Consider the following 27,625-nt stretch of genomic DNA (forward strand, 5'->3'; position numbering starts at 1 on the left):
TGAAGACACAATGTTGTAAATTTATTCATTTGTGTTTATAAAGCACATGCACAGCACATTTTGAATGAACATATCAACACACCTGCTTCGACTGTAGTTACTATCAGCTGCTATCTCGCTGTGCAGCTTGAGAATTCTTACACAACAGTTTGTAGGTATATGGCCGATAGGTGACGGCAGGTATTAGAACACAAAGGGTAGTTGCCACCACATCAGTATGAGGATCAGGATTACTACTTGCAAGTAAGGCAAAAATTATGGGTAAATGTTGGTGCACATGCACAGGTGGCAGCGGGGAGGGATGTTATCAACTACAAAACGGGACCTTTCACAAAGCAGTATTTTCTCATTATTTAGAACTTGTGCTTTGTAAAATGCAAAAAACAAGAAAAATCGTTGTGTGTTTAGGTTCAGATTTTGGCCAAGGTTTTGCTAGTCACACTAGATCGTTGTTCTTTAAAAACTACCTACAGTTCTTTGAACCTGTAATATTGCTTGAGCTCAAACTACACTACACCTTATTCCACACACATAGGAGAATTCCTTCAAGTTATTTTCATGTATGCAAACACACATATAATGTGGAACACAATCTTTTCTTTGCCTTAAATTGGGAATACAAAATGCCTTCCGCCACTATAAAACAGTTTCGGATCAATATCCTGAAAATACACAGTATTCAGTACAATACAGTATTAACTTAAATTTTGCCAGCTGATGGTGTGCGGGGCAAGCTAGCTGAACCGTGGCAGTTGGTTACGTCATTATCAACCTGTGTCTCTATGCTGGCTGCCGCAGAATCAAATCGACCGGTCAGAACGCCAGGAGTTCATGATCACGCCCGTTCTAGGTGCTCTTAAATACTCGGACCTTTTTTTGAAGACAACCGACAACATCAGGCGGACCCCGTAGGCGGCAGGATCTGACAGAGCTTGAGGATCTGTCATTGAGTTCAGAGACTGAGCCCCTCAGGCTTAGTTTCTTTCTTTCCCTAGTTTTGCTTTGTTGGGAGTCTGACCCCTGCTTGCTTGCTATTACCTCATCTTCCTGATCACCCCTAGGCTTTGTTTTGACCGATCTCCCTGACTCTCCCGTGGTGCTTCGCTACAGTGTTTTGTTTAACGACCCTGTACTGTGATTGCCTATTTCGCCAGCCTGCTACATCAACACGCTCTCTGTGTCTGCTCCCCGCTCTGCTCTGCCTGGCTCTTCTCTGTCAGCACACTGCTCAGTTGTCAGCGGTTTCCCCAGGTCTCGGCTGTCTCTTGCTCAGCAAGTGGGTTCTCTCACATTCCTGGATCGCGGTACGAGTCTGCACCTTCCTTACAGAGATTTAAACAATACTTTACAGGGTTAGAGAAGTTTTCTCAATGTTTTCCATTCCACAGTACACTCACATAAATATAAAACTTTATAGAGATATACTGCCCCCTCTCCATACCCAAGTCTACAAGTCTCATACACACATGACTTTTCCATAATTCCACGTCACACTCGTTATGTCTGAAGGCACAGCACTTTGCTCCAGCTGAAAAACACTGAATTTGTGGAAATAAGTAACACCTACTTCTAGAGAGCCAAATGGTTTATTACATTATAGTCTATTACCTTCTCACTCCACATCTTAACCTCTAAGGCATACAATGTTTTATCTGGATAGCACGAAGTACAGAGCAGATTTGCTTCACTTCCCTCTGATGTTAAAATTATTGAAAACTGCAGAAGCTGTCCATCCACCGTAAAACTTAATAAATAAATTTCATAAGAGTTCACAACATGTCTGCTATGAAATTTTTCTCTCCATTACAATCCAAAGTGACACCAATGGTTTCTTCTTGGAGAACATCCGAAAAAGCAAAAATAAGTAGGTCAGCTGTCACGGGTGTTCTTGCTAAAATCCCAAAGTACAGAGATTTCAAGAACTGTACAGACTGCCTAATAAAGAAAGAGAATTAATTGCTTCCTTATGGATTTCATCTTCTTCTCTTCTAATGTTGATTTGAATTACCCTTCATACTCAACAAAAGAACCCCATCCTCAGTCTGTCACAGAAACATGTCCTGGAAATACTCATCAAATTCTTCCTCTCTGAAAAATATAGAATGTACATATTTGAACTTTATTATGATAGAAAATTAAACATTACTTTATGCTTCATTAATTCTATACTCAAGAAGACATGACCACGATATTCTGACCATTATATGGGACAGGGTTACCCAAACTCAGTCCTTACTTGTTTCCCACCTAGTGAACCACCTGATTCTAATCACCCCCTTAACGGTGATAAGTAAAACTTAGTAAAAGGTTCACTTATTTTTTCACAAATTGAGTCTCATTATTATTTCTACTTCACAGACCATTGTGTCTCAGAATAAATTGGTAAATACAGACTTTTTTGGTCATTTGAGCAAAGACCAGCTTTGATTAAAACGGGTATCATAAGAAGAAATTAGTCCCATAAAATTACATTTGAAGTCCACAAACTTTCCTGGCACTGTACCATTAACCAGGGCAGCACATTGCCAGTCTTCAGTGAGCCTCTTCTCTAGCTCTCTAGGTTAGTATATGAAGGAAGACCCTAGTCATGAAACTAAGAGACCTTTTAGGCAAAGAATAGCTTTTAACCAACCTTGACTTCTCCTCCATACTTGGAGCAGGACCCTTCCAGTAATCCCCATCAGATGGACCTTCCTCTCCATCACTGCCTTCAGAACCTACATTGAACATCAGGTGAGCAACAATAAGCAAAACTGGAAAAGCAAGATGAAAAAACGCGAACTTCTTTTGCATATTGCTGCAAATTCATAAATAGAAATACATTTGTACTGTTGATCCAACTACTGTAACTCTTTTTGTAAGGGATACTTGTCATCTACGGAAGAATGATTGGGATCATTCCATATGATGTTTAATTTTTTCACCATCCACTATGAACTAGACAGTGCAGACTCTTCCATGTGTAAACAGTGTAGCCCTGACACAGTTGGGATTTGTACACAATTTCTCACGGGCAGCTCAGCTTCAGAGCTACACAGAGCCCATCCCTTGACAGAATTCTGCTGTCCAGAAAGACAGAGGCCGCCTGCTGCAAGAAAATTCAACACAAAGGGATTCTGGGAGTGCAAAACAAGCTACCCAGCCATGTTGTTAAAACCTTGGCTTATTTCAAGAAATGACCAGATGAGATCACTGGATCAATTAACAAACGGGATAGATGGGCCTAGTGGCTTCCTCCTGTTTGTAACCTGTATTAATGTTATCCATGTTCCAAGGAGGCTACCCTCAATAACAAGTAAATGTTAATTCCACGTTGGAAAGAAGAAAGTAGAAGACACACAACGTATCTGTTAACCCTCCTTCAGGTGCCTTTCCTGTGGTTTGGGTCACACAGCAAGAAAGCTCAATAGCCAAAAAATTGTTTTTTTTTCTGCTTTTCAGTGTGAAATTATTTTTTTCTGTTGTAGCCAACACATCTTAACTCCCCATCTCCGTCAATACCACCTTTGGTAGCAGGCTCAGTTACGACCTTGTCATATAGTACATGCATAACAATAAAATTGAACAATATTAAATATTCACATTATATTCACATTAATTTTATGGACAATGGGTTCTATTACTCTACCGATAAAAATCTAACAGCTTTTACAGGGGAGAAACTGGATTTCAAGTACCTCCTTAGCATAACACTTCTACACACTCTTAGCATTAGTTGTTCAACTGAGAAACAGGAGAAAGTTGTTTATACCTATGGTAAGTGTTCAGCTGGTACTGTCAATCACTGTTCCATTTAAGAATGTAAAGTGTCCAAAAAAAGATCAAATAAAACATTAAAGATCTGAGGCCTGTCAGGAGCTACTCACTCATCCCCAAAGAGAAAAAAATGCACCCTAAAGCAGTCAGAACTGGCAGCATAGCTTTTTTACAGCAACAGTCATCTAATGCAAGATAACATATCTGGACTTGTTAGATAAGGAGATGAACTTATAGCTCAGTCTTGACAGGGAAGCCTTGAAGAAGCGCAAGCAGCTTGTGTGATTATTCTGGACAGAGCTGATGGCTGTCAGTTAGATAAATCCCACTACCCTTCTACAAACAACGTTTTACAAACAAAACTTGAAACAAATTTGAAAGCATTTTTTACAACTGGAAAACACTTGTGAAGGAAACCTTCTGTGCTTCAGTTAAATGCCTGTTACCGGATGTCATCAGGGTGTGTGATTTGATTGAGACGTTAGAATTCTGTTGATCTGTAACTCCTTAAGAAACATGCAAAGCAGACCCAAGAGCTCACAGCTTCTTTGGCAGTCAGTCTCCAGCTGTGAGGTATCACACCATTACCTGTTTCTCAGCTTCTTAGTCTCTAGATATGGAATCTCCACATACCTTCACCTGATTTGCTTGAGTCCTGTGGGCTTCTGGAGGAGTGCTTTTCTGTTATAGAAAGGAACACCAGGTTGAACATTTTTTATCCTACTGGGAACATATCAACGGCAAGTTATACTGATGGTGCTTCACAGATTCTTAGTAACACTAAATTAGGTTTTATTTTAAATAATGTAGCTCTAAGGTAGTTACAGTATATTTAAGCAGTGTCCATGTCCCTTAATTAATTTCTTAACTTAGCACCTGGGTAATTGGCACTGCAGGGCTGCTGAACACTTCCAAAGGTTATATTTATCCCTATCAGAGTCCACACTGACACAAGTGTTGAAAAGCACGTAGGTTACTATTCTAGCTCTACGACCTCAATTAACCCTTTGTCCCCTTCTGTGTCCTTAAACTACACTCACAACTGAAGAGAACAAACATCAGGCAGTTATACACTAGCACTTTCTACAGTTATCTACTGTACCTACAACTTCAGCTACATAACCTCATATATACAGTATGCAAACCAAGTCTTGTCCGTTTACCCTTCTTCTTCTTGTGTCTGTGTTTTCTGGAGAGGGATGACTTTGCTTTTTTCAACTGAGGCTCCTCTTCATTGTCTTTAGTTTGCTGTCTTTTCTTTGCCTTAACTTCTTTCCTCCTGAAAATAAGAATAGTCATTTTTCATTTTTTTTTCTGTTTTTGTCCAAATCTCCTTTCAATTACTATGTATACTGTACATATTGCGCCCAGTCAAGCTGTAGTTCCAACACATGCTGACAGGACTGGCCGAGAAACAGGACTCTTACCTATGATGATAGTTAAGTCTGTAGGAACACTCTGGGCAAAGCCCTGAAAAAAAGGCAAAAGGTTAAAAACTAACCTCATCACTTTTTTTCTCACTTGGAATAAATACAGCAAGATATGGCAAGATGTTTCAAACTAAAATAAATGAAATATTTAAGTATCAATACAAGCATTAAGACTTTAAAGTGTAGGCTCTGCTTAGTATTCACAAAGACCTATGAAATTTGCAACATATAAACTGCCAGCTATGTAAATATCAGTTGGGTCTGCTGAGGGAAAACAGTGGGGAGTGAAGTATGTAGCAAATAATTCAGACCTCTTCTCATGCAGCAGTCATGAATATCTACAAAGTCTGACCCAGTCAAACAGGGAGTAACAAGAATCGCAGTCACTGCCCACCAACATTTCTGAGGACTCAACCCCAGAAATAAAGTCATTTAAAAAACAAGGGGGAGGACTTTACTTGAAATAATTGTTCCATTCTCAGGCCACCCGCTAACTGGATTTGCCCCTTCCAGCGACTTGAGAACAGATTAGCAGCCACAGGATTATCCCTGAGTCCGCGGAGCAGAGAGCCGCACGGCGGGGCCCTCGTGAGTCCAGGCCTGACTTACGCAGCTTCACCAGGGCGTTCCTCTTCTCCCCGTGCTCAACGTAGGCAAAGTTCACCTCCCAGCTTTTCAGGCCTTCTTTCTTTTCACACCGCTTGTTTCCACAGAAGAACTGCCCTGAGAGACACACGTCCATTAACGGAGTACCAGGAGTACAATCGCCAGGTTACGGAACTCAGGTTCATACTCTATTACTTTCGATTCCACTCAAATAAATTCCAAACAGCCTAGCAAAATGATGAAAAAGGAATGCGGTCATTATTTTAACTACCTCTTACACATCGGATTTTTTCCTGAAGATTTTTTTGACTTTCTAAAGCAGGGGTGTGCAGTCCTGGTGCAGTAGGGCTGCTGTGTCTGCAGATGTTCTGTATTATAAAGCACTGTGTCAGATTTCTGTCCTGGGGGTGATGCATGAGGCATCTGTTCCATTTTCAGCTTGGTAGGGTACCCTTCGCATACAGTATGTTACCACAGCATAACTGTGTCAATGCCAGTACTTTTAATGTGGCAGGAGGCAGGAACAGGGGTACCACAGTATGAGTGAAATCCACCCAAGATGTGGAGAGAGATGTCTACAAACCAAATCTCAGATGTAACAGGTACTAAACACCATGTGACCTAACCTTCTGTAACTAACTACTCTGAAAGGTTTTTACAGATAAAAAAATATTTGTGGCAGCGGGGTCACAATTTGTTAATCTTTTGTCATGGGATTGCTCCATATTAAGAAAGTGTTTGCTCAGTTTTAAATAATCGTTAGACCATTCCTCAGGCTGTTGTATCAGAATTCTTCTAACATTAGTGATTTATTGCTTGTTTTCCATACTTCATAAAATATATCTGTCATGCTCTCTTTATCTTTATTTTTTTATCTAGCTGCAGATACATGTCCTTGGAGTTGGCAAGCAGGAAAGCCATTTCTAGAAAGAGATTAAGTTGATTTATCGTTCTGTTAATCACGTGTTTCTTCTTTCTGCTGTGATTTCAGATGACAGACAAGCCCAGACCTAGCATAGTGCAGACTTTCGGGTGACACATTGCTCAATTTTCCTGGGTAAACACATTCCTGTGTTTGAAGACTTTGAATGTTATAAAAACTTAACTCTTTGCCAATATTTACAGTGGTTTCTCTTATTTTCATGCCTACATCTGAGGATATTTAAAAGTCAGATAAATGAGGCTCATCTCAAATGTGAATTATCTAGTGACAAAAGAAAGAGCTGCAGGGAACACTTTCTGTTAGACGTTTTCAGCAAGACTATCAATCTAATTGATATTAGGACATTTTAGAAGCTCAGCTCAAGCATTTGGAATAATTTCTTTTTGGACAGTTTCTGATTAACAAATGGTGAATTCTACCCATAACAATTGCCTGTCCACTGGTGTCAAACGTGGTAACTATAGGATCTGCTGGTGCCCACTCTAGCTCAAGTTCTCAGCTACAATTAGTTCACGTAGCATCAGATTCAGTGTGTTTTTAAACATGATTTCAAAAGATGCGTTAGAGACAGAAATGTGATCGGGTGCGAATCAAATTACTGTAAGTGAACAGAACGATTAGTCCACTGAGGCCATAGAGCACTGAGGTATAATGCTGGCAAAAGCCCTACTGCTTGACACTTTTACCCAGTACATACTGTATAGGAGGTGCCTTCAGCTGTGGACACTTCTGCACTTACACACTGAGTTTTGCATGTTTAAATCGACTACAAATCTGAGTCAACCTGAATCTTCTCTTGTCAATATATCCTAGGCCTTATCAGTACCAAAGTTTTTTTTTCCTTATTCTATTGCCAAACATACAGTAAGCACAGAATATAAAGGGCAGAGTGAGTCTTCTGTTGTAATAAATAACTATAGACTTAAATCAAATTGGGAAAAAGGTTTTTGACACAGCATATCTTGGGAAATTTGGTCAATTTAAACATCTAAAGGAATGATAAATTAACTTTTCCAAAATTATCATGTGCCTTTACCCACAGTGACATACAGTGTTTACAAATATGATTATACTGGAGATAAGAGCAAATACAATGAAATTACAATAAAGCTGGTAAATAAAGTGCAAGACAAGCACACCACTAAAATAAAATATTTAAATGGCATGATATGTACCACCACGATGGCAAGTGCAGACAGATAATATACAAAAACATTATACAAAAGCACATATTTGTATAATAGGTTCAGACTACATCTGAAAGAAGATTTACTTTGTTCTTTCAGGATTTTTGAGGAAACGCTTATGAACACGTTCGCCTCTGTGCAAAGGTTTAGACTTGCCTTCCTATACTTGGCTAAGGGATGAAAGGAAAGGAGAGAAAAGGGTAAATAAAAATAAAATTTCTACTTAAAAACCTTTAAAGATCTATGTTATTTAAAGCCACTACATGCGATTCTACCACATATGTTTTTGTGCTTTAATCCTGGCGTGAGAGAAAGAGTCTTTACATACAAACTACAGTCTGGCACCACATTCCAAGTGCTATTGCACTCCCTCCTGTGTTTCACAAGTGTAATACCAATTACTATCTCCTGTACATGACACAAAAATTAACAAAAATTAATTAATCTGGTTTGACACTTTCATCTAAAGCAATGTACGTCACGTGTGACAGAATCACAACTGTCTTACTCACAGACATAGGGCTGAAACCCCACACCTTGCAACTGCCCTTCTCATTAAAGCTTCAAACTGAAATCAACAACTACAGGGCACTAGAGCATTTTCTCCAGTAGCACATCTTCTGAGGCTTTGCTAAAAACAGATTCTAAAAATGAAATCTTGCACACTTAATGTGGTTTATCTCACTCATTGCCTTAAGGATTATTAAGTATCTTTCTGACTGAATAAGATAAAAGCCATATTCTGCCCACACAAGTAACAGTTTTATTTCTGTCCTTCTGAGCAAGCTGTAATTATGAACAATCATGACAGTTCGAAAAACAAAGCATTTTGATAAGCCTAGCTTGAATTACCAATACTATTTTCAGTGCTAATGCCAGGATATGAGTGCCAAAAGAAAGTTAAGTTGTCTTAATAAATTATTAACTGAATCGACACATTGAAGATCCAGCTCTATTTACTTTAAACGTCAAATTTGAACCTGACCACACAGTCGAAAACAGCACTGCAGTGTTGCATGGCCTATTTAAACACAGACTTTTAGTTCACTGCGATCACCTGATCGCAGCTCGGGACGTACCTAAATCCATTTTCTCCCCCAACACTGTCACTTTCTGATGAAGGCAGGGCAGTGCAGTGGCATGGCATTTAACCTGATTACTACATAGCCCTTGTGCTGTGGGTTCGATTCTTGAACTAAGTTAATTTGTTATGGATTGTGCAATTTCTCCCCGTGTGTTTCTCACCTTTTGCTAAGGACACGCTGGCCAAGCTAATTGGTGTGTCTCTGTGCTTGTGTACACACCTTGCTGGACCATGCTCCGGGTTACGGCGACCAGCAACAAGTGACGTCTGATAATGGATGGATGGCTAGCTTAAGGCAATATTACACAGTAATATGAAGGTAGGTCACAGATTGGAAGGGCTGAGTAAGGTCTGTAATAAAGTTATAGTCTATCACCTATAACAAGGCTGAAAGGTTATTCATTTAAATGAAATAATTCTTAATATCTAATAGTTGACCTGAACTAATGATCTAATCTAATTCTCAAAGCTGAAACTGAATCAAAGATTACTTTGTTTTAATTAACTGCAGCCATTATCCACAGTACAGTATACTGTATACTGAAAATTATTGCTTTGGCTATGAATGAATTCAGGGCATGTCCTGCCATTCAATAGCATTAGTGCTCTCCCTAGCCAGTTATCTCATTTCACCAATGACGTATATCAGAGTGGGGTTTCCCTAAAGAATTAAATCACTTGTAAAGTAACTTTTAATCTTCAGACACGACCATCAAATATGTTACAAAGGTCTTGAGCCGAGTGCCCAAAACACATTAGTGTAAACCTTAAATCTCATCGATAATCATATCATCCCATTACAATTTGGAAATGATGCAAAGAGCTGGGGTTTTCCCTCAAGGAACACAACATATCACAATATGTCACATGTGACATGACTTTCACCTCTGACGCTGAACAGCAACCAGATAATAAGGCACAGAGGGATAGCTGACAATCACAGTGAATTTACTGCAGACTGAGTCTGGGCTGAGGAAGAAGGTCACAACTCAGTTCGTCAGCAGACACGTCACAGCTTATGAAGGAGCAAAATGTCGTGTGGCATATGGTTTGCAAGCATCATGGCTCAAAAGTGTGATGCTCACAAATCTTGCTTTAAGAGTATTACGAGAGGGCATAACTAGGCAGGACTGAGTCCAGCTGCTCTCCTACAGCATTTCAGAGCAGTCACAACAGGGCACTGACTGAAAGGAAGTCGTTCAAGCCTGTCAGTATGAGTGTGTGACTTGTATTACTTTATTACCTAACCTTAAGTGCCACAAAACACAGTTTAATGCAGAAGTCCTGTATCTACAAGTACAATGGGATGGAAGACAATAAGAGTGTGGATGTCAGGATATTGTCAAGAAACTTTGAAAATATCCATGGTATTTCTTTTAATTACCTTCATGATCTCAAATGAACTGATAATATTAAGGTATTGCAATAATGGAGCACTCTTGATACCTGGTTCACAAATTGTATTAACTACTGTTTAAGAAATTATCATACTGTTATGCATAATAAGGCCAAAACCACCGAATCAAACAAATAACCATGTATGCTACATGTCCTCCTCAGATTTGATAAATATACAACAAAAGAAATACAACCAAATAAAAACGTCATTACATAGAAACATGTGCATTCCAGATTTTACTGACTCTTATCCAGTATCTTTCCTTATGTGTTACCTTTATTTCAGGCAATTCTGAACAGATGTGTGAACAACAACAAAGAAAGGTAAAAAGACTGCATTTCTGTCTACCTGATCAGCTCAATATTAACAACCGGAAATGTGCCAAATTTCTATGCAATGGGAGTCTACATTCTCCTAAACTCAAAAACTCAGCTCTACAAAACAAATTGCAACTGCACACTGAATTGTTGTCAATTCAACTGCATTCAGTTGTCGATTGCCTTTAGGAAGTAAAGGTGATTTTGATGTAAGAAGTTAATGCAATTCCCATTAGAGATTTTCTTGTCCTTCAGAATATTGGCTTAAATAACTATGGAAATGGAACTGAGAGGAACTATGGTAGTAGGATGATCAAATGAGAGAGATTGCTAGGTACTGTAGTAGTGTGGAATTTATCAAATGTTTATCCAACATTTAAACACCACACACAAGGTTTATCAAAGCCACAGAACCTGAAGATGATCTAAAGCACAGGGATTAATCAATTCAATTAATTAATTATTAAGCAATCATTTGTTCCAATGAGTCATTGATCTAATTAATTAATTGTTATTGATTAGTTTTCTGGGAACTGGAGAGACAGTACACCTCTCATAACCAAATGTGCTATCCAACTTGAGAGCAATAACAAGTGTGCTAAAGTGTGTATCTAAAGCACACCCTATTCACTGCAACTGAGCAAATACAATCCTGAGAACATGATTATAAAAAAAAGGATCGACATTTTTAAACATGCTAAAATAACTTAAAACAACAGCATAGGCCTAATCCTTGAAAACTTGTATTTTGACTTGCCTTACAAAATGTAGAACATCATTAAAAGCAGTTCTTAAACTGAGCTACAAATGTGCTTATCTAAATGTTGCAGCCCCAAAAAACATGAAATCTGAAAGGTCTCAGAGCTGACACCAGGATAAAATCCATAACGTAGCTGTAGGCTCAGTTACTTATCTCTGGGGGGCTGGGAAGCCAAGATGTGAAATATAATATTGAAGACTGAGTCATGTTTATCTAGGTACAAAATATTCATTATTATCATGTTAGACCAATGCAAGATGTGTACGTGTATAAATCCTACAGTGATAATTTCACAATGCTGGCTTCTAAAACCTGAAAAGATATAGGGTACATTGAAGTACATGGTACATCTTTGTTTGAAAAATCAACACAATATAAAGCCACATTGAATTTGCACCATATAATAAAGTAAAACAAATACAATCCAACATACTTGCAGAAAACTGGCTTAATGTGACACTAATAATAAACATTATAAAGCCATATTGCTAACACCTGGGAGTTATGAACTACATGAACTCAAAATCTACTGACCTACTTTAGTTTCCCCTGAGGCTTATATTACTTAGCCACCAATCTTACATAATATAGAAAAAAATGGGAAGAAAATATCTTTAGACATGTACTGGAGTATCACTGCATAATCCAGGGACCTTTAGTTGTCTACTAAATCTGCCATATGGACTTGACTTTTCTATTATTTATTGGACATTTTTAATAAAAGAGTCAAGAAAGAGGAAAGGCAAATTGCCCACATTTTAAATTGAAACACTATCCAGTGCTTCAAATTTAAACCTAATCTTGTTTCTTAAGTGCTAAGAAATGCCTTCTTCAACCATCCGCATTTATTAGCATCTGGTAACAAATGGGCAGTTGAGGTTTAACTCAAATTGAAATGTAGAAGCTCAGCAGTACCAGGATATAACCTTCTCCAAGAATAAAATAGATTGTACTGCACTGATATCCAGAACACTTGAACACAGAGATTTAGCAAATGTGACAGATCATTTTTGTGGCAGTAATGCAAAGAAAACTACTCAGAACCTCTGACAGTTCCAATACCTGTTTTTTATTAGTAGTTTTAACAGTCATGTACATAAAGAAAACCTTTTAAAAAAATACCCTTAAACAGTTATATTTCAGGATGTGAAGGAAACAGATCTTTCCATTTCATAACCATATGACGCACATGTAAAATAAAACCACCAATGTTAAAAATCTGAAATAATGTTGAGGACTTGTTGAATCTTCCTTTTTCAAAATAATACTATCATTAGGAGAACCAAAGTAGTAACAGTAATAACAATAAAAATTAATGCTATGCTTACTGTTTTCTGTGGATTTATTGTCCTATTATTAAATACATCCTTTGCATCTTGACCCGATGTGATTAAGTTGCTTTGGATCAAAGTCTTGACAAAGCAAAATCACTTTAGATGTTTTCTCCAAACCTATATTTTGGTTTTGTGAGAAACAGTTCTCTTCTGCTGCAGCGTCTATGCACTAGGGATCCTGACCACCACTTCAAATGGAACAGCATGAGACTACACAATCACTGCTCAGAGATTTGGGTATACACTCTGGTATGGTTACCTAAAAAAAGTATTGGTTCTTTAATTAAAAAACAGTGTATTGTGAACTGCTAGATTTTAAACTTCGAGATGAGGGCTCCAGCAGCCGCAGATGATCATTTCATTCCAGGTCTGTCTGCAGGTCTGCAGCCCCCTCTAATGGCATAATCACAAACACACGTCCTCTGCATTTAACTCCTCTCTCAGCCACACCTAATGCAGCAAATATTAATGCTTGTTAAGGTCCAGCTGTGTGGCTGGATCGGGTGATTCATTTCAAAGTTCGGCACCCATCTTTCAGTTGCATAATCACGTCCAAGCTTATTAGCTCTAAACACACCATTTTATTATTTACACTTATTTTGTTATTATACTTATTATTTTTAATAAGTGGGCTGCAAAGGAACAAGTAAAGGTGTATTCCCTGCTGAAAAGAGAAGAAAAGAAACACAAAGTTTCGGCTGTGGAGCCTTCTTCGTGTGTCACTGCTGACGCAGCCACCTACTGTACTTGAACTTTTTAATAAGCGGTTGCGTTGTAGTTGTTGTCATTTTACTTTTTACTCCTCAGGACTTTATCATCATAATAATTGGTGCTGTACAGCATTAACCATTGCCCTCTTTATAATCTCCACTGTGTGATACTTACAGCCAGTCGCAGTTCCTGCTCAGGACTAGGTGGTTTAGAGATGGAGGGCTGTTGCACAGACCACACAAAACCACCGATCGACCACCAAAAAGATGCACAAACTAGTCCTAGACCTGTATACTGTTCAATACTGAAATTAAAATCAGGCTATCCATGACAACAGCACATTAGAACCCCTGCCACACAGTGTTATCAGTCTAGTTAAAACAACAGATCTGCAATACCTACTGTACAGGACTAACACAAGGCACAGGATAATTTCAAACAAGTCTCCCTTAAAACAAAAATAAATCTGAGCGAGTTTTCACAATGAATTGAATTAGACTGATTCAAGAAGAAAATAAATGATGTTGGTAGCAAAGAATAAACGATAAACATTTCACTTTTTTGAAGCCTGTGCAATAAAGTTTGCTAAATATCCACCATAAATATAATATGGGTTTTACCTTTTCCCGAAATCACTTCTGTTTCCACTCGCCATCGGAATCCAAACTGCCAGGGAGAACAAATACATTTCACATGATGAATCAATAAAGAAATAAGGCATGACTGGGATACTGTCATGCTAAATGTGATATTATAGCTGCACAACACACTCCCTGGATTTTAACTATAACACAGGGTCTTGCCTCAGTACAAAAAAAAATATATATGCTTACACCACATAAAACACACTTTACAGCTTTTGAAGGCATGTAGTATGAAAACACAGCTTCTTTCCACTTGATGCAACTTTGCCTGCAGGTAAAACCAATGGGGTCAATCTGAGACTACACAATCATAGATCACATTCTTCTGATGTCATAATTTAATATGATATTCAACTTTACATGTTAAAAAAATCAACTACATATAAAAAAGTAAAAAAAGTCTTTTTGGGGTATTAGAACAGTAAACACTGAAATAGTTAGTGATGATATGGGTTACAGTCCTATCTGAACCAGGGTTTTCAAGCAGAAATCCTTAATCCCCAATTGGCTGAAAAAAAAATTGAAAAGTAGTACTAGCTACGAATCCTGCATTCAATTTCCCAGTCATGTGATGGCCTGGTGTGGGCATATAAAATATCACTGCACCTGTGAGCTGCAGGTTTGGGTGTGATCTCAAGTCAACTGGTGTAGTGATTCCCAAAACAAGGGGAGTTAGAATTTTATGGACAGATCTGTGGTGGTCAGACATCCATGTTGATTAATAGGGAATCCCCATTCCTCCAACTGTATGGTCACCAGAATCACACCTGCCAAGTCTGGTGTTTACTGGCCAGAGAGACCTTGAAGACTGCTGTGGACACCAGAATCACACCTGCCAAGTCTGGTGTTTACTGGCCAGAGAGACCTTGAAGACTGCTGTGGACACCAGAATCACACCTGCCAAGTCTGGTGTTTACTGGCCAGAGAGACCTTGAAGACTGCTGTGGACACCAGAATCACACCTGCCAAGTCTGGTGTTTACTGGCCAGAGAGACCTTGAAGACTGCTGTGGACGGGAAAATCAAAGCAGCTACCTGTAAAGTTTCAATTTAATCAGTGCAGCAGTTCATAAAATGAAGATTTTCTAATGAATTTACACATAAATAGGTCAGGAGACCATTCTATTTTTGTTACAACTGTATTGAATAATCCATCCCAGTTCATCACTCTGGCGGCCTAGCTGCTAGGCAGCATGGCCTCCGAACATGAGCAGTTCACTTCCTGCATGGGAAAAAAAAGTTCCTCAATAATAAGAAAAAAAACAAAACTAGAGAGCACAGCTTCCCATTTCTAGCCCATGGTTCCTCACATCCTGACTTAAGTTATCCAATTAAACCAATTAAATACGTTGCTTGATTCAAATGTCGCCAATGCGTGCGTCAATTTTTTTGCTCTGTATAAAATGTAACAGTTAAAAGGAACCTCCAATATGTTCAAGAGCACAAAACAACGAAAGTGGTCGAATGTCCAAAAAGGGTTTACGTAACTGAGAGCTCAGCGGAAACAAGAACCGTCAGGTGTGGGGGTCCCGGGACTAGGATGGGAAATCGATACTCTAGGGCATAAAAAGCAAACAACACAGAGAAACTGCACACACCTTGTTTTCTTTGTATCTGCTTAGGTCAGCAATGCAGTACTCTTTAAACAGCTTGTCATAGTACTTTTTTGCAAGCTCCTTCTCCCTGCCAATAAAAGAAAATAATTATTCAGGCCATTAAAATTGTTTGTAAAAGCCTGACCAGCAACTTCTGTTCCAGAAACAAGCTTAATGGTATTTGAGAAAACATATTTGTATATTGTCAGCAATAACATTTCATATTTAGTTCTGGATAAAGAAAGTAGTTGAAATATGTAATGAATAAAAACACAAGACTATTAAATAGTTTCTTAAGCATCATTCAGAGATGGAAATTGAACAGACCCAGGATACAGACTGAGAGACTGTTGTAACCAGAAGGATTTTTATGTTAGTCTCCAAATACTGAAAAATCTCTATTGTAGGGAAACCTGTCATGGAACTATTATAACTAATTGGTTCATGCAGTTCTGTTTTACCATATTTTAGCGACATTGTTGGATGAATAATTCCTACCATGTGTGCAGTTAATTAGCCTACCAGTTTAAAAGAATAGCAGTTAGCAGTATGGTTCATGGTTTTTGCAGGTGAGGTGACTTGATCTGGGTTTATAAAGGATGAAACCTGTCAAATTTCAAATCAATGGCAGCCAAGACAACAGTAGTTCAAATCTGCAAACAACATGACAGTCAATATTGCGGTTTACGAAGCAGGCCCATTTCGCCAGAGTAACGGCACTGCCACTAATGACAGCTGCCAACAGGACAAGCAGTCGTTGAAGAGGAGCAGTCTGGGCAGCAGGCCGTGTTTCGCCAAATAGCTGATGATGGGAATACTACTGCTGCAACTCGTGAGGTGCAAATCAGACGCAGCTTTGGCTGTTCATGAATCTGCCTCATGTGTCATGGTGTGCAGTAGTTTCCAAGACAAAGTCAGCTTCAGTTGCGAAAACAAAATGGTTGTACAGGAATCATGGTGGATGCAGGAGTTAACTGTTTGAGTTAACTGGTTAAACATTTTTAAACAGTAAGGGTTAGTGGCATGGAAATTAAGAAAATGTTATGCTTTTATTTTTTATTTTATTTTTAAGCTTTCTAAAGATATTTAAATATTAATATTTGAGTACTTTTTTCTGTGTCGGTGGATGTCTTTTTTTCCTCTATTTGTATGTATATTGGTGAGTCTTTGTTTTTTTCTTGTCATTAAAAAAAGAAGAAAATAAAATAGTGGTCAAGAAGCCAAGTGGATTTTAGCAGTAATGGAATTTTCACATAGATTCATCCTATTAGTAATAAATTTCTATCTACTAAATTTGGAGTTATTTCTTAAACATCTTTAGAGTTGGTTTGCTTGACAGGATGCCCATTATCTTTGGTGGCTTAAAAAATATCACACAAAGGTGCAAACTTGAAAAGGTCTTAGATATAATCTACCAACTTCCAATCTATTTCCACCGCTTGGATTCCTAAAAAGAAATGGATGTATATCTTCCACCATATTGCACTGCGTGCATATGTCTTCAGAAAACAAAATCAATGAAATTGTGTTGGAACGTTTCCATTAATCAATCAACAATCATTGCTTCCCTTCAGGCACTCTATTTCACGATTCATACTCAGCTGGTTTACCATGTCATATCCTCTTCATCCTCCTCTCTCCATAAGAAACGATGGTTTTCTCTCAGCACATCTACATCCATTTTATCATTTGCCCTAAAAAAAGATTATGAACTTACAATAACAGTGAATTCCCAAACAAACACCACATTTGATCAATCAGCCCCTTTTCACAGATTTAGTATTATTTTGTGCTTATACTGTATGTAGACCAATACATGCACCTAATCCAAAACTATAGCCAGTCTTATACTGCAACTGGATTAAAGAAAAAAAAATTGACATTTGTTCATAACCACAAAGTTGATAGCCCAACCAGACTGAGGTCATTACTACAAAGGACTCTGTTAAATCAACTTTTTGACAAGCTGCTGGGCAGAATTCTAAACACAGTTCACAAAGCGATCTATTTGTTAGAAGCTGCTTGCTTGTGTCCAATGGAAACCCGCCATCAATAATACCAGCTTGCATTTATATAGTGTCTTTCATCCCATGAGCTTTACTCAAAACAGGAATGTGCACCCTTATACTTGAGAAGTTATACTTACGTTGAACGTTTAAAATCCTCCTTCTTGCCACCATAATACAATATATAGTCATTCACAAACTTCTTATGTCTGTCATACTGGGGAACAGTTCATTAAAGACAAAATAACTGTAAAGCAGGCAGGCAAAGCAGTTCTAGTGAAACTACACTAGTGAAACTAGTCACAGTATTTCCCATCTATCACAAAATTGTGATGACATACAGCATCCACAAGACAGGTGACTTCTTTTGTCACTACATACTGTATTTGATCATATTCAAAATAGTTAAGAAATAGGTACAATAACTTGTACAGATAGCTCTGTGACTTTCAGCCCACACACGATATTATACAGCAAACCCTTTCATTCTGTTACATTAACTGACAATGAATACATTTTTAAGACATGCTTCATCTTGCTCTCCTTAAAGATGCACATACATAAATATATTTCAGGCATTACATCATAAAAGGCACTTTGCTAGAGAAAGCATTTTTTCTAGCTCATCATGTGCAATCAGGTCTCTCTTCATTGTTCCTAGCAGGTAAAAACCGACTAGGATTTTCTTGGCATAGAATTATTATATGTGATTGTTTTGAATTTATTTCCAACAGCTATTGTTTTCAGAAATGCAATTACAGGATATTATGTCATGGAACATACATCTGTCTCATAATATTTTATGTTTTTCATGAACAAACTGTAAAAAAATGTAAGTGAAACCACATACTTGCATTATAATCCAGCAAAAACAAATGCAAAGCCATTTGTTGCTTTGGAGAGAGCTAATCTAACAGATGAGATAATCCAATAAATGAAGTGAAAACAGTGTGACACACACTAGACAGAACCATGCCATCTGTTGTGAAATCCACCCTATGATTCATGATGGATCAAGAGGGGAAAAAACACAAATGTGAGCCGAATGGAAAGATGAAGTAAAATGTATCAACCAGTTCCACTGCTGTCATAAATTCAGAAATTCCCTTGAAGTATTCAGGGTGCTGCTCGTCTGAACCTCACAATGTTTTGAAACAGCCAGGGCTGCAGCATCTTACGAATGTGTTTCTGCACAGCTGAGTCTCTAAGTCTTTCAAAATGGCTCACGCAACAGTGGAAGTGAGAGGTTAGCGCACTTGAGTTAGACCAGGGCTGTCCAACCCTGGTCCTGGAAAGCCCCAGTCCAGCAGGTCTTGTGGGTCACCTTTAAATCTCCAATGTCAAAAGATAAGAAACAATTCCACTGTGATCAATGAAACAGGCGATTTGTTAAATTAGGTAATTTACAGATCATTTTGGACTAAAATCTAAACAGTCTTCAGCACTCAAGGACTAGAGTTCTCTTAATAGAACAAATGAGTTGCTTGATTCATCAATAGCTTTACAAGTGTGGCCAATTTTTAAAAAAACAGGTGATATACAGTATAAGACTAGCTGTTATTGGAGCTTTTCAGAACCAGAGATGATGACCCCTGAATTAAACTGCACCACTGCTTTCATCACTAATCTGGGCTGACAACCAAAATGACTTACATTAGTAAACATTTATACAGCAGCAACAAGTGGAAACTAGAGGGAAATACATTTAAAACTAAGAACAGTCTGGAACCGGGGACTCAGACACGTTGATAAAGCCGATACCTTTCGAGAAACGTCTGAATGAGAGCCTGGGGTCAAATTATCTACTAGCAAGCAAGCTTGATGGGTCGGATGGTCTATCCTCTTTCATAACCTTTCTTATGTTCGCTGCAGTGTCCAGAGTGAAAGGATACGGCATTCATTGAAATCAGGTGGTGACGCCTGTTTCTTGCTTCTTCCCTGTGAAAATGAAAATTCAAATTCGATCAACCACATTCAGCAGTTTACAGTGTACGATTTTTACAGTGTACTTTGAACGTGGATGTTCCATTCCCACATGGAAGCATCACTGCGTGTAAGACTTACCGATCCCATTCCTGTGCTGCAACATTCCTGTGGGCAAGCTTAGCATGCTTTTCTCTCTGAAATGCCTTCTGCAGAAGGGGGTCATCTTTACGGAATCTACAATTACAAGGTTAAACACTGCTTACAGGTGCTAGTCACACAATGTATTTCTCCTTATTGCTGCAGTGCAGAGCTGTGTTCTTGTTCTTATCAAAGAATGACATCTTGAATAGTTGACCAGAAGAATATCAGGCAACCCACACCCATAAAAAAAATCATGAAATACCTTAACAGGGTTTATTTCAGTAGTGTGTCTTTGTCTAAACCCTTACTTCAAATATTCAAACAGCTCATTAGATGTAAGATGAGACTTTTTTTGAGCTGCTACTGCACATTCCAGAATTTCTGTGAGAGACATAGGACAGTAGTTGTCTACTACTTCACAGTCCTGGTCAAGATTTTTTAACACAGGTGTGTTTAGACTTTAAACCTCCAGGCACAAGACCAGACTTCAGAGACTTACTGTTGAGGTCATTACAAAAGGACAAAGAGCAGAGAGGCTAGCTTTGAGTAGAGGCATGGGAATGCAAAACTCAGGTAGCAGGTCTCATTTGCCATGACTGCTAGAGGTGAGGTCAACTGATGGGTATTAATATTGTGTATTTTGCTGTGAAAGATTTGCATATATTACCCTGCGTGTGTTTGGTAGATGGAGGAAAAGCAGATGTTCTTTGATGATGAACCTTTTCATTTTATATTAAAATCAGACTTAATTTTATTGATGATGAAAAAAACTGTAGGACTACAGTAAGCTCTCTCAATATGATGAGAACAGATCTGGTGTATTATGGGCATTCCTATAAGGATACCCCTATACCGACAGAACTGCTGATGTTGTTCATTCGTCTACAGATTTTGTTCTACCGCCTTCATGGAGCAAAGTTCACTTGCGGTCCGGGGGAAGAATAAGCAAAATAAAGAAGACAATATTTCACATACACTAAAACTACCACTGTCAGGGCCACATTATACAGAGAAAGAGAATCCTTAAGTAAAATAGTCTAAATAAAATTAAGTATAATAGTTACACTAATAGGGAAGACAGTCAGGTGATCCTTTGAGATACTTAAAGGAGTGTGTTCCCCCCTCCACATTATTGTGGTCTAGGTTAGACCTGTTTTAATACAATATATTGAATACCTGCTTTTCTCTTGACTCGTAATTCAGAAAGACATTCCTTGCAAGACATATATTTATAGATACAAATCTATATGAAATCTATATAGTTACTTTAGCGTCACTAATAAATGATGAAATGTCCAACTTAATTTTTTTTTCTGTTTACCTTGCTGGTATTTGTATATGGTTTGGCATTGGAGGGGAGTAACGTGAGTTTAGGTCAGGGAACTGAGACCTTTAGTGCTGAGATTGGGTGAGACTGAAACGTGACTCTGCCTCTGCTTTACATGGTATTTTTACAATGTTTCAAGTGCGAGGAAACTGAGCCGACCTTTTAATCTGCACTGTTTGAGCACACGCTCTCCTGTGGCGATATGGTATGTATGTGCTGCAAGTCCAAACTGCAGAGCACGCAAGTCCTATGACAGTGCTAATTTTCTCCACAGTCTTCTTTATAAGTATCTTCCAAGATGTTTGCAGAATTTCTGTTCTTAAGGTTATTTTATTCTTCTGAAAGCTCAGAGAAAGAACAGTTTCCCCGAGAGCTAACATGAACTGTACATAAATCGATTAAACTTGGGCTTCTAATAGCAAACTGGATGATACAGAAGTAGGCAATTCACATTGTAAATGAACAGGACCCATGACACAAACATAACCAGAGACCCACAACACTGAACAAAGCAGCTGGGCTGATGAGTTTACTGTGTTACAGACAAGGAACAAACCTTGAACACATTCTGCAACAAAGCACAGCAAACTGGAAAAACATCACGTTCAGATGACTTTCTTTAAATTGAACTAAACGGTAATCTCAATGTTAATCCCTAGGGAACCAATTGATTTCAGTCAGACACTGTACCATGTGTTAATTAACAAATCGAAAGGGCAGTCGCACACAATCAGTCTCAGTACAGCTGCAGGTTACAGAAACACGGACAATATAACAAAATAAAAAGTAACTGGATACTGAAGCACAGATAGGTTTCCTATATTTATTTTGCTAACACAGTAAATTATGAAACTATCAGAATCTCCTTGACGCCATGCAGACAAACAGACCTGAACGGCCTTGAAATGTATTGATAAAACAGACTGAGGAAATTCATTTTAAAACCGTGCAGTCATTTTCTAAGAAATCGATCAGGTGTAACTCAAAGGCATACCTTTTTTGTTCATACCGGATTTTTTCTCCTTGGCTTTCATCTTCACTGAAGTCTGAGTCATAACCTCCGACTCCATGCACCTGGAATAGATTTATTAATAGCACTGTCTCTGTCCTGCTTTTTCATCTGTGGCCTGTGATAATAAATAGAACTCGTTCGGGGCAGAAACAGAAGATATTCATGCTAAGCACATTGTTTCAGAATGAGTTATAGAGCTTAGCACTAATCCACTAATGATTCACTTATCACACCCCTGTAACTCATTAAACTAATCCTGCCTTAAAAAGGTATGGTTCTGTCTCTAAAAAGAAACCATGTGTCATATATCTCTAACAAAGACGTTTGTGTTGTAAACCTGATACAATGGTGTTGAATACTCAACTGTAAAAAGAACTTTGATCCACCGGTGGGCCCCCCAAAATCCCAGTGGTCTGAAACCCCAATGTCCTCTCTAGCTTGCATGTAAATCCAGAGCTTTGTGAAGATTTTTAGACCAGCACTAACAATTCATAAAGAAGAAATATTCTGCATGTGTCTACACTGGGATCTACAGAAAACAACAAAATCTGCTCATGCTTAATTAGGTGACCCTGCTCTTGAATGAACACCTCAGCAAACGACGGGAAACGAAAACCCATCCTCTCGAGTTTCAAACTCACTTGCTTGGGTGGATCATCACTTTCATGACCTTCTGGCCTGAAGGTCAGGATTATGGTTAAGACTGAGGTTGAAGCTCTGGAAGAGTAATGACGTTTTAACAGCTCTTCGAGGGTAAAGGCTTTCAGAGATAATGAAATGGCACACCCACTGTGATCTGTACATGCAATCTGTCAAGCATGTAACTGCTGATATATTTGAAAATTAATGTAAAAAAAGGTCCGTTAACTGTCTTAAACTTGATTTGAAATACCAGATTATGCTCTTCTAGAAGATATGTAATTCTAGGACAGATTTGCAAGATCCAGCACAAATTCATGCAAATCAAAGACACTCTAATCTGTGATGTTCCCTAGAGTGTCTTCAATGACACTATTAAAAAGCTATTTTTACTCCACAGCCTTTAAATACTGCATCAGGAATGATTCCGGTGTGACAGGAACATTCTCCTTCTTGATCAATAGGGGCTAACCTCATGCTGTGCAGATTATAAGTCTTCCCCTTGCGCTTAAGTTTTGGCTCAAGCTTTTAAAATGATTAATGCAACCCACGGACTGCAAATGGAAGATGCTGATTAAATAGAACTTCTAAATCTTTGTGGAGACCTCAGCATTTCTTTCAATGGTTCAATATATATTACAGGGCTTGTTTAAACAAAGCACAAAGCTTGTTTCAAAGCATTGATATGCTTTTCTTGTGCTTCCTGTGAAAGGGAACATAAGAAGTTATCAAAGCTTTCAGCTAAAGGTAAAAACAAAGCATTAAAAATGTTTACCTATTCTGGTTTCTACTTCTGTATGAAGAAATATTGTGTTGAGTGCATCATACAATATTATTGTGCCAAGTAATAGATAAGGAACATATAATTAATTAATTAATTGCTTACACTTATATAGCATTTTTCTGGACACTCCACTCAAAGCGCTTTACAGGTAATGGGGACTCCCCTCCACCACCACCAATGTGCAGCATCCACCTGGATGATGCGACGGCAGCCATAGTGCACCGGAACGCTCACCACACATCAGCTATCAGTGGGGAGGAGAGCAGAGTAATGAAGCCAATTCATAGATGGGAGTTATTAGGAGGCCATGATTAGTGAGGGCCAATGGGATTTGGCCAGGACGCCCGGGTTACACCCCAACTCTTTTTAAGAAACGCCCTGGGATTTTTAATGACCACAGAGAGTAAGGACCTAAGTTTTATGTCTCATCCGAAGGACGGCGCCTGTTTACAGTATAGTATCCCCGTCACTATACTGGGGCATTAGGACCCACACTGACCGCAGGGTGAATGCCCCCTGCTGGCCCCACTAACACCTCTTCCAGCAGCAACCTTAGTTTTTCCCAGGAGGTCTCCCATCCAGGTACTGACCAGGCTCACACCTGCTTAGCTTCAGTGGGTTGCCAGCAGCCATATCACTCTGCAACTCACAACTGGGGGGCCCTCACCCTGCAGTCTGTGTGAGCTTTAAATGCTTTAAAATATCTTTCACCCACAAAAAGAAATATTGTGTAAGAATCCAAATTACTTTAGTACTACCAACCACATTGCAACTACTGATATAACAGAAACTAATTATTGTACAATAATTTAATTGTTTAATTTACACAATTAAACCTTACAAGGCAAGCTTTCTCAACATCAACGGAAAAGCAAATTTCTGTAATGTGAATTTATTCACACACTGTGTAGCAGGGAATATTTTGTGATAGAATGTCTTACCATGATGGTTTTATACTTAATTATTCTCACGTGATTTAGATTATGCTGATCATATTGAAGTATGCAATATGAAGTACTCAATATATAAGAGCTTAGAAATATGTTGATGCAAGTATTTTTGAAGCATTAAAGAGAATACACCTGATTTACCATTCATAGACAATAACCATGCTGGGACTAAGTGTCTCAATTTGGTATGATGCAAACACACATGGCTTTCACTCACGGCTCAGTGCAACCTACTTAGAAAATGTGTGCACAAATACTTTACATAATCATGTGAAATAATCAGGAATATCACGAACCATTATACTTCTGTCCCATACAGCAAGATAAAATTATAAAGAGGTGTAAAAAAAGGTGTAAAAATATGCTGATATGTGAGGGCCATTAAAATGGAATCCAGTCCAATTTTTCTTGTATAATAAAAAAGGAAATATACACATCAAATTCTACCAAAAAGGTTGGCTTCCTGTCTTCCACTTAATGAGAGGTTAATTTACTTCAATTTGCTATTTCAAGCTGTTTTAAATTTGATTTCAGCTCTCAAAAACCCAACTGGGCCAAAGTCCTTGTCATTCAGGTGTGCTAGATGGACTATAACTAATAGGACTTGAGCACAAGGGAAAACACCTACTCAATGTGAAACACCTACTCAATGTCTGATACTGTACTGTTTCTACCTACGTCTGCTCATCATCAATTCAGCTGTTCCACCAGAAACAATGGCAAGCAAGTTGAGGAGAGATATAAGGGAGACAATTCCTAATTTATGGGTTGAGAAGAGACTGCATAAACATCTGTGTGCTGCTGTTTGTGGAAATAATGAAACCAAAGGCTGAGGGAAAAAAAGTCTGATGAAGCAAGCAGACCATTTACAAGCACCAGTTAGTACTGGTGACTGAAACCAACAGACAATGGGGTATCGTTAATGTTAGTGTGCTAGTGTAGTTAGTGTAATGTGCTAATGTTAGCTTCTCTTGTAATGTCCAATCACAGATTTGCCTCTGTACAAATCATCCCATCAGACAGCTTGCTGTGTGCTGCATTATCTGCTGTGCTCAGCTTTCCCGATCTTAAAGCATCATCAAAGCTGCTCTATCATTCTTCTGCTTATCCACACTAATTCAACTGTCAATATACACTCAAACAAGATTTCCATACATAATATTCTAAATAAGTGGGGACATCCATTGGTGAGAGCAAACCTGTCAGGCAGTATTTCATATGCACTGATCGAATATTTCCTTTAATAGACTGGATATCTTTTAAAACCGGACATAAACTGACCTACCCTGAACTAAACTAGCACTGAATTATAAATTAACATACTAAGAAAGGTTAAGGATTATGATGGACAGGGTTAAGTCTAAAAATTAGGTTTAGTACTTACGAACTCAACATAAAATTTGTGTAACTTTAAAATGTTGCTTAATTAACAAGCGGGTATTAACGTTTAATAGTTTTATTGAATAAGGTTTATATAAGGTATATATAAGTTTATCAATCTATATTATCACAGACTTTGCGGACGATACAACAGTCATCGGCATGATCACAGATGGTGAAGAGTCTGCGTACAGGGAGGAGGTTGAAACCCTGGCAGCATGGTGCCAGGAGAACAACCTCTCTCTGAACATCAGTAAGACAAAGGAGATGATTGTGGTTTATAGGAAACACCAGGGAGGAGATCACACACCTATCTACATCAATGGGACTTCAGTGGAGAGGGTCAGAAGTTTTAAGTTCCTGGGAGTTAACATCACAGAGGACTTAACCTGGACCCACCACACCAACATCGTGGTCAAAACAGCACGGCAGCACCTATTCTTTCTCTGCAGGCTAAAGAGGTCTGGCATGCCATCGCATATCCAGGCCAACTTCTACAGGTGCACTATTGAGAGCATCCTGACTGGTTGCATCACTGCCTGGTATGGGAACTGCTCCGCCCGGGATCGCAAAGTACTGCAGAGGGTGGTGAAGTCAGCGCAGCTCATTACTGGTTGTGAGCTACCAAACATCCAGGATATCTACTCAGCTAGATGTCTTAAAAAATCCAGGTCCGTTCTCAAGGACCCCAGTCATCCCAGTCACAAACTGTTTTCTCTCCTACCGTCTGGTAAATGGTACCGAAGCATTCAGTCAAAGTCCAGAAGATTACAGAACAGCTTCTACCTCCAGGCTATAAGACTGCTAAATAGCCAACCTGCAGCTCCTTCAGTAAATCACCCGTAATGGCTACAAGGACACACAGTTTTCACTGTACTGTGCATACTGCACTACTTGGACATAATATATTGCATACACCATGGACCATACATACATAGCAGCTCTATTTATATTGAGTTTTGTCTGAGTTTATGTTATTCAATTTCTATTACATTATTATCTATTATTATGTAACCTTATTTTTTGTAACCTTAATTTTGTGTTTTTTACACCCCCCCGGTGAGGTCGTAGAAAAGACATTTCATTGCCAGGAACTACTGCTGCATGCTGTATTGTTGTGCATTTGATAAATAAACTTTGACTGATTGATGATTGATTGACTTCCCAAAGACGTAACTTGATACAGTGCTTATAAGTTGTTCACAATATCCAATCGATTGAGAGACTTCTACCAGTTTTTATTGGTAAAAATAAAAATAACTTCTCAACACCCTAAAATGAGCTTATTTTTATTTTAATAAATCTTTTAAAGTCTTGTAAGTGTATGGTTATAATTTGAGGCATGACACCGGGTGGTAACCTTAATCGGTCCAAACTAACAACAGCCTATGTTACAGTAATTTATAACCTTGATCGATATATTTTTAAATGTGTTTTCTAAGAATAACAATCAGAATAACATGCTTTTCAATTACACTTATACTAACTGGAGCAATGTGTTCTAAAGCACTGTAACATACTGTTAACAAAGATTTCCATCGAATATACATTTTGTATCCCATTTTAACAGAGCAAGCCTTTAACACTCCAAAGAATCAAAACTGCACATTAATAAGCGCCTAAATCTTTATACCTTCACAAGATCCAACGCTTTATCATCCATAGTGGTCTTCTTCCTAATCCAGGCGCACTTGA

The 27,625-nt window shown here is 38.4% G+C and overlaps 1 protein-coding gene across 1 annotated transcript; it reads right to left on the bottom strand.

Moving 5' to 3' along the window:
* fra10ac1 (FRA10A associated CGG repeat 1) lies at window positions 1-27,625 on the bottom strand. Its single transcript, XM_088916198.1, has 14 exons — window positions 27,564-27,625; window positions 22,160-22,239; window positions 19,836-19,931; window positions 19,664-19,709; window positions 17,912-17,988; window positions 17,376-17,459; window positions 15,769-15,853; window positions 14,148-14,193; window positions 5,796-5,909; window positions 5,184-5,226; window positions 4,920-5,035; window positions 4,390-4,437; window positions 2,633-2,717; window positions 1-2,088 (listed from the first exon to the last, which is right to left on the bottom strand). Exons 1-14 carry the CDS (start codon window positions 27,591-27,593, stop codon window positions 2,046-2,048), a joined length of 993 nt encoding a protein of 330 aa, XP_088772324.1. The 5' UTR covers window positions 27,594-27,625; the 3' UTR covers window positions 1-2,045.

The sequence above is a fragment of the Atractosteus spatula genome, chromosome 5, assembly GCF_055471065.1.
Source record: "Atractosteus spatula isolate fAtrSpa1 chromosome 5, fAtrSpa1.hap1, whole genome shotgun sequence".
Lineage (NCBI taxonomy): Eukaryota > Metazoa > Chordata > Actinopteri > Semionotiformes > Lepisosteidae > Atractosteus > Atractosteus spatula.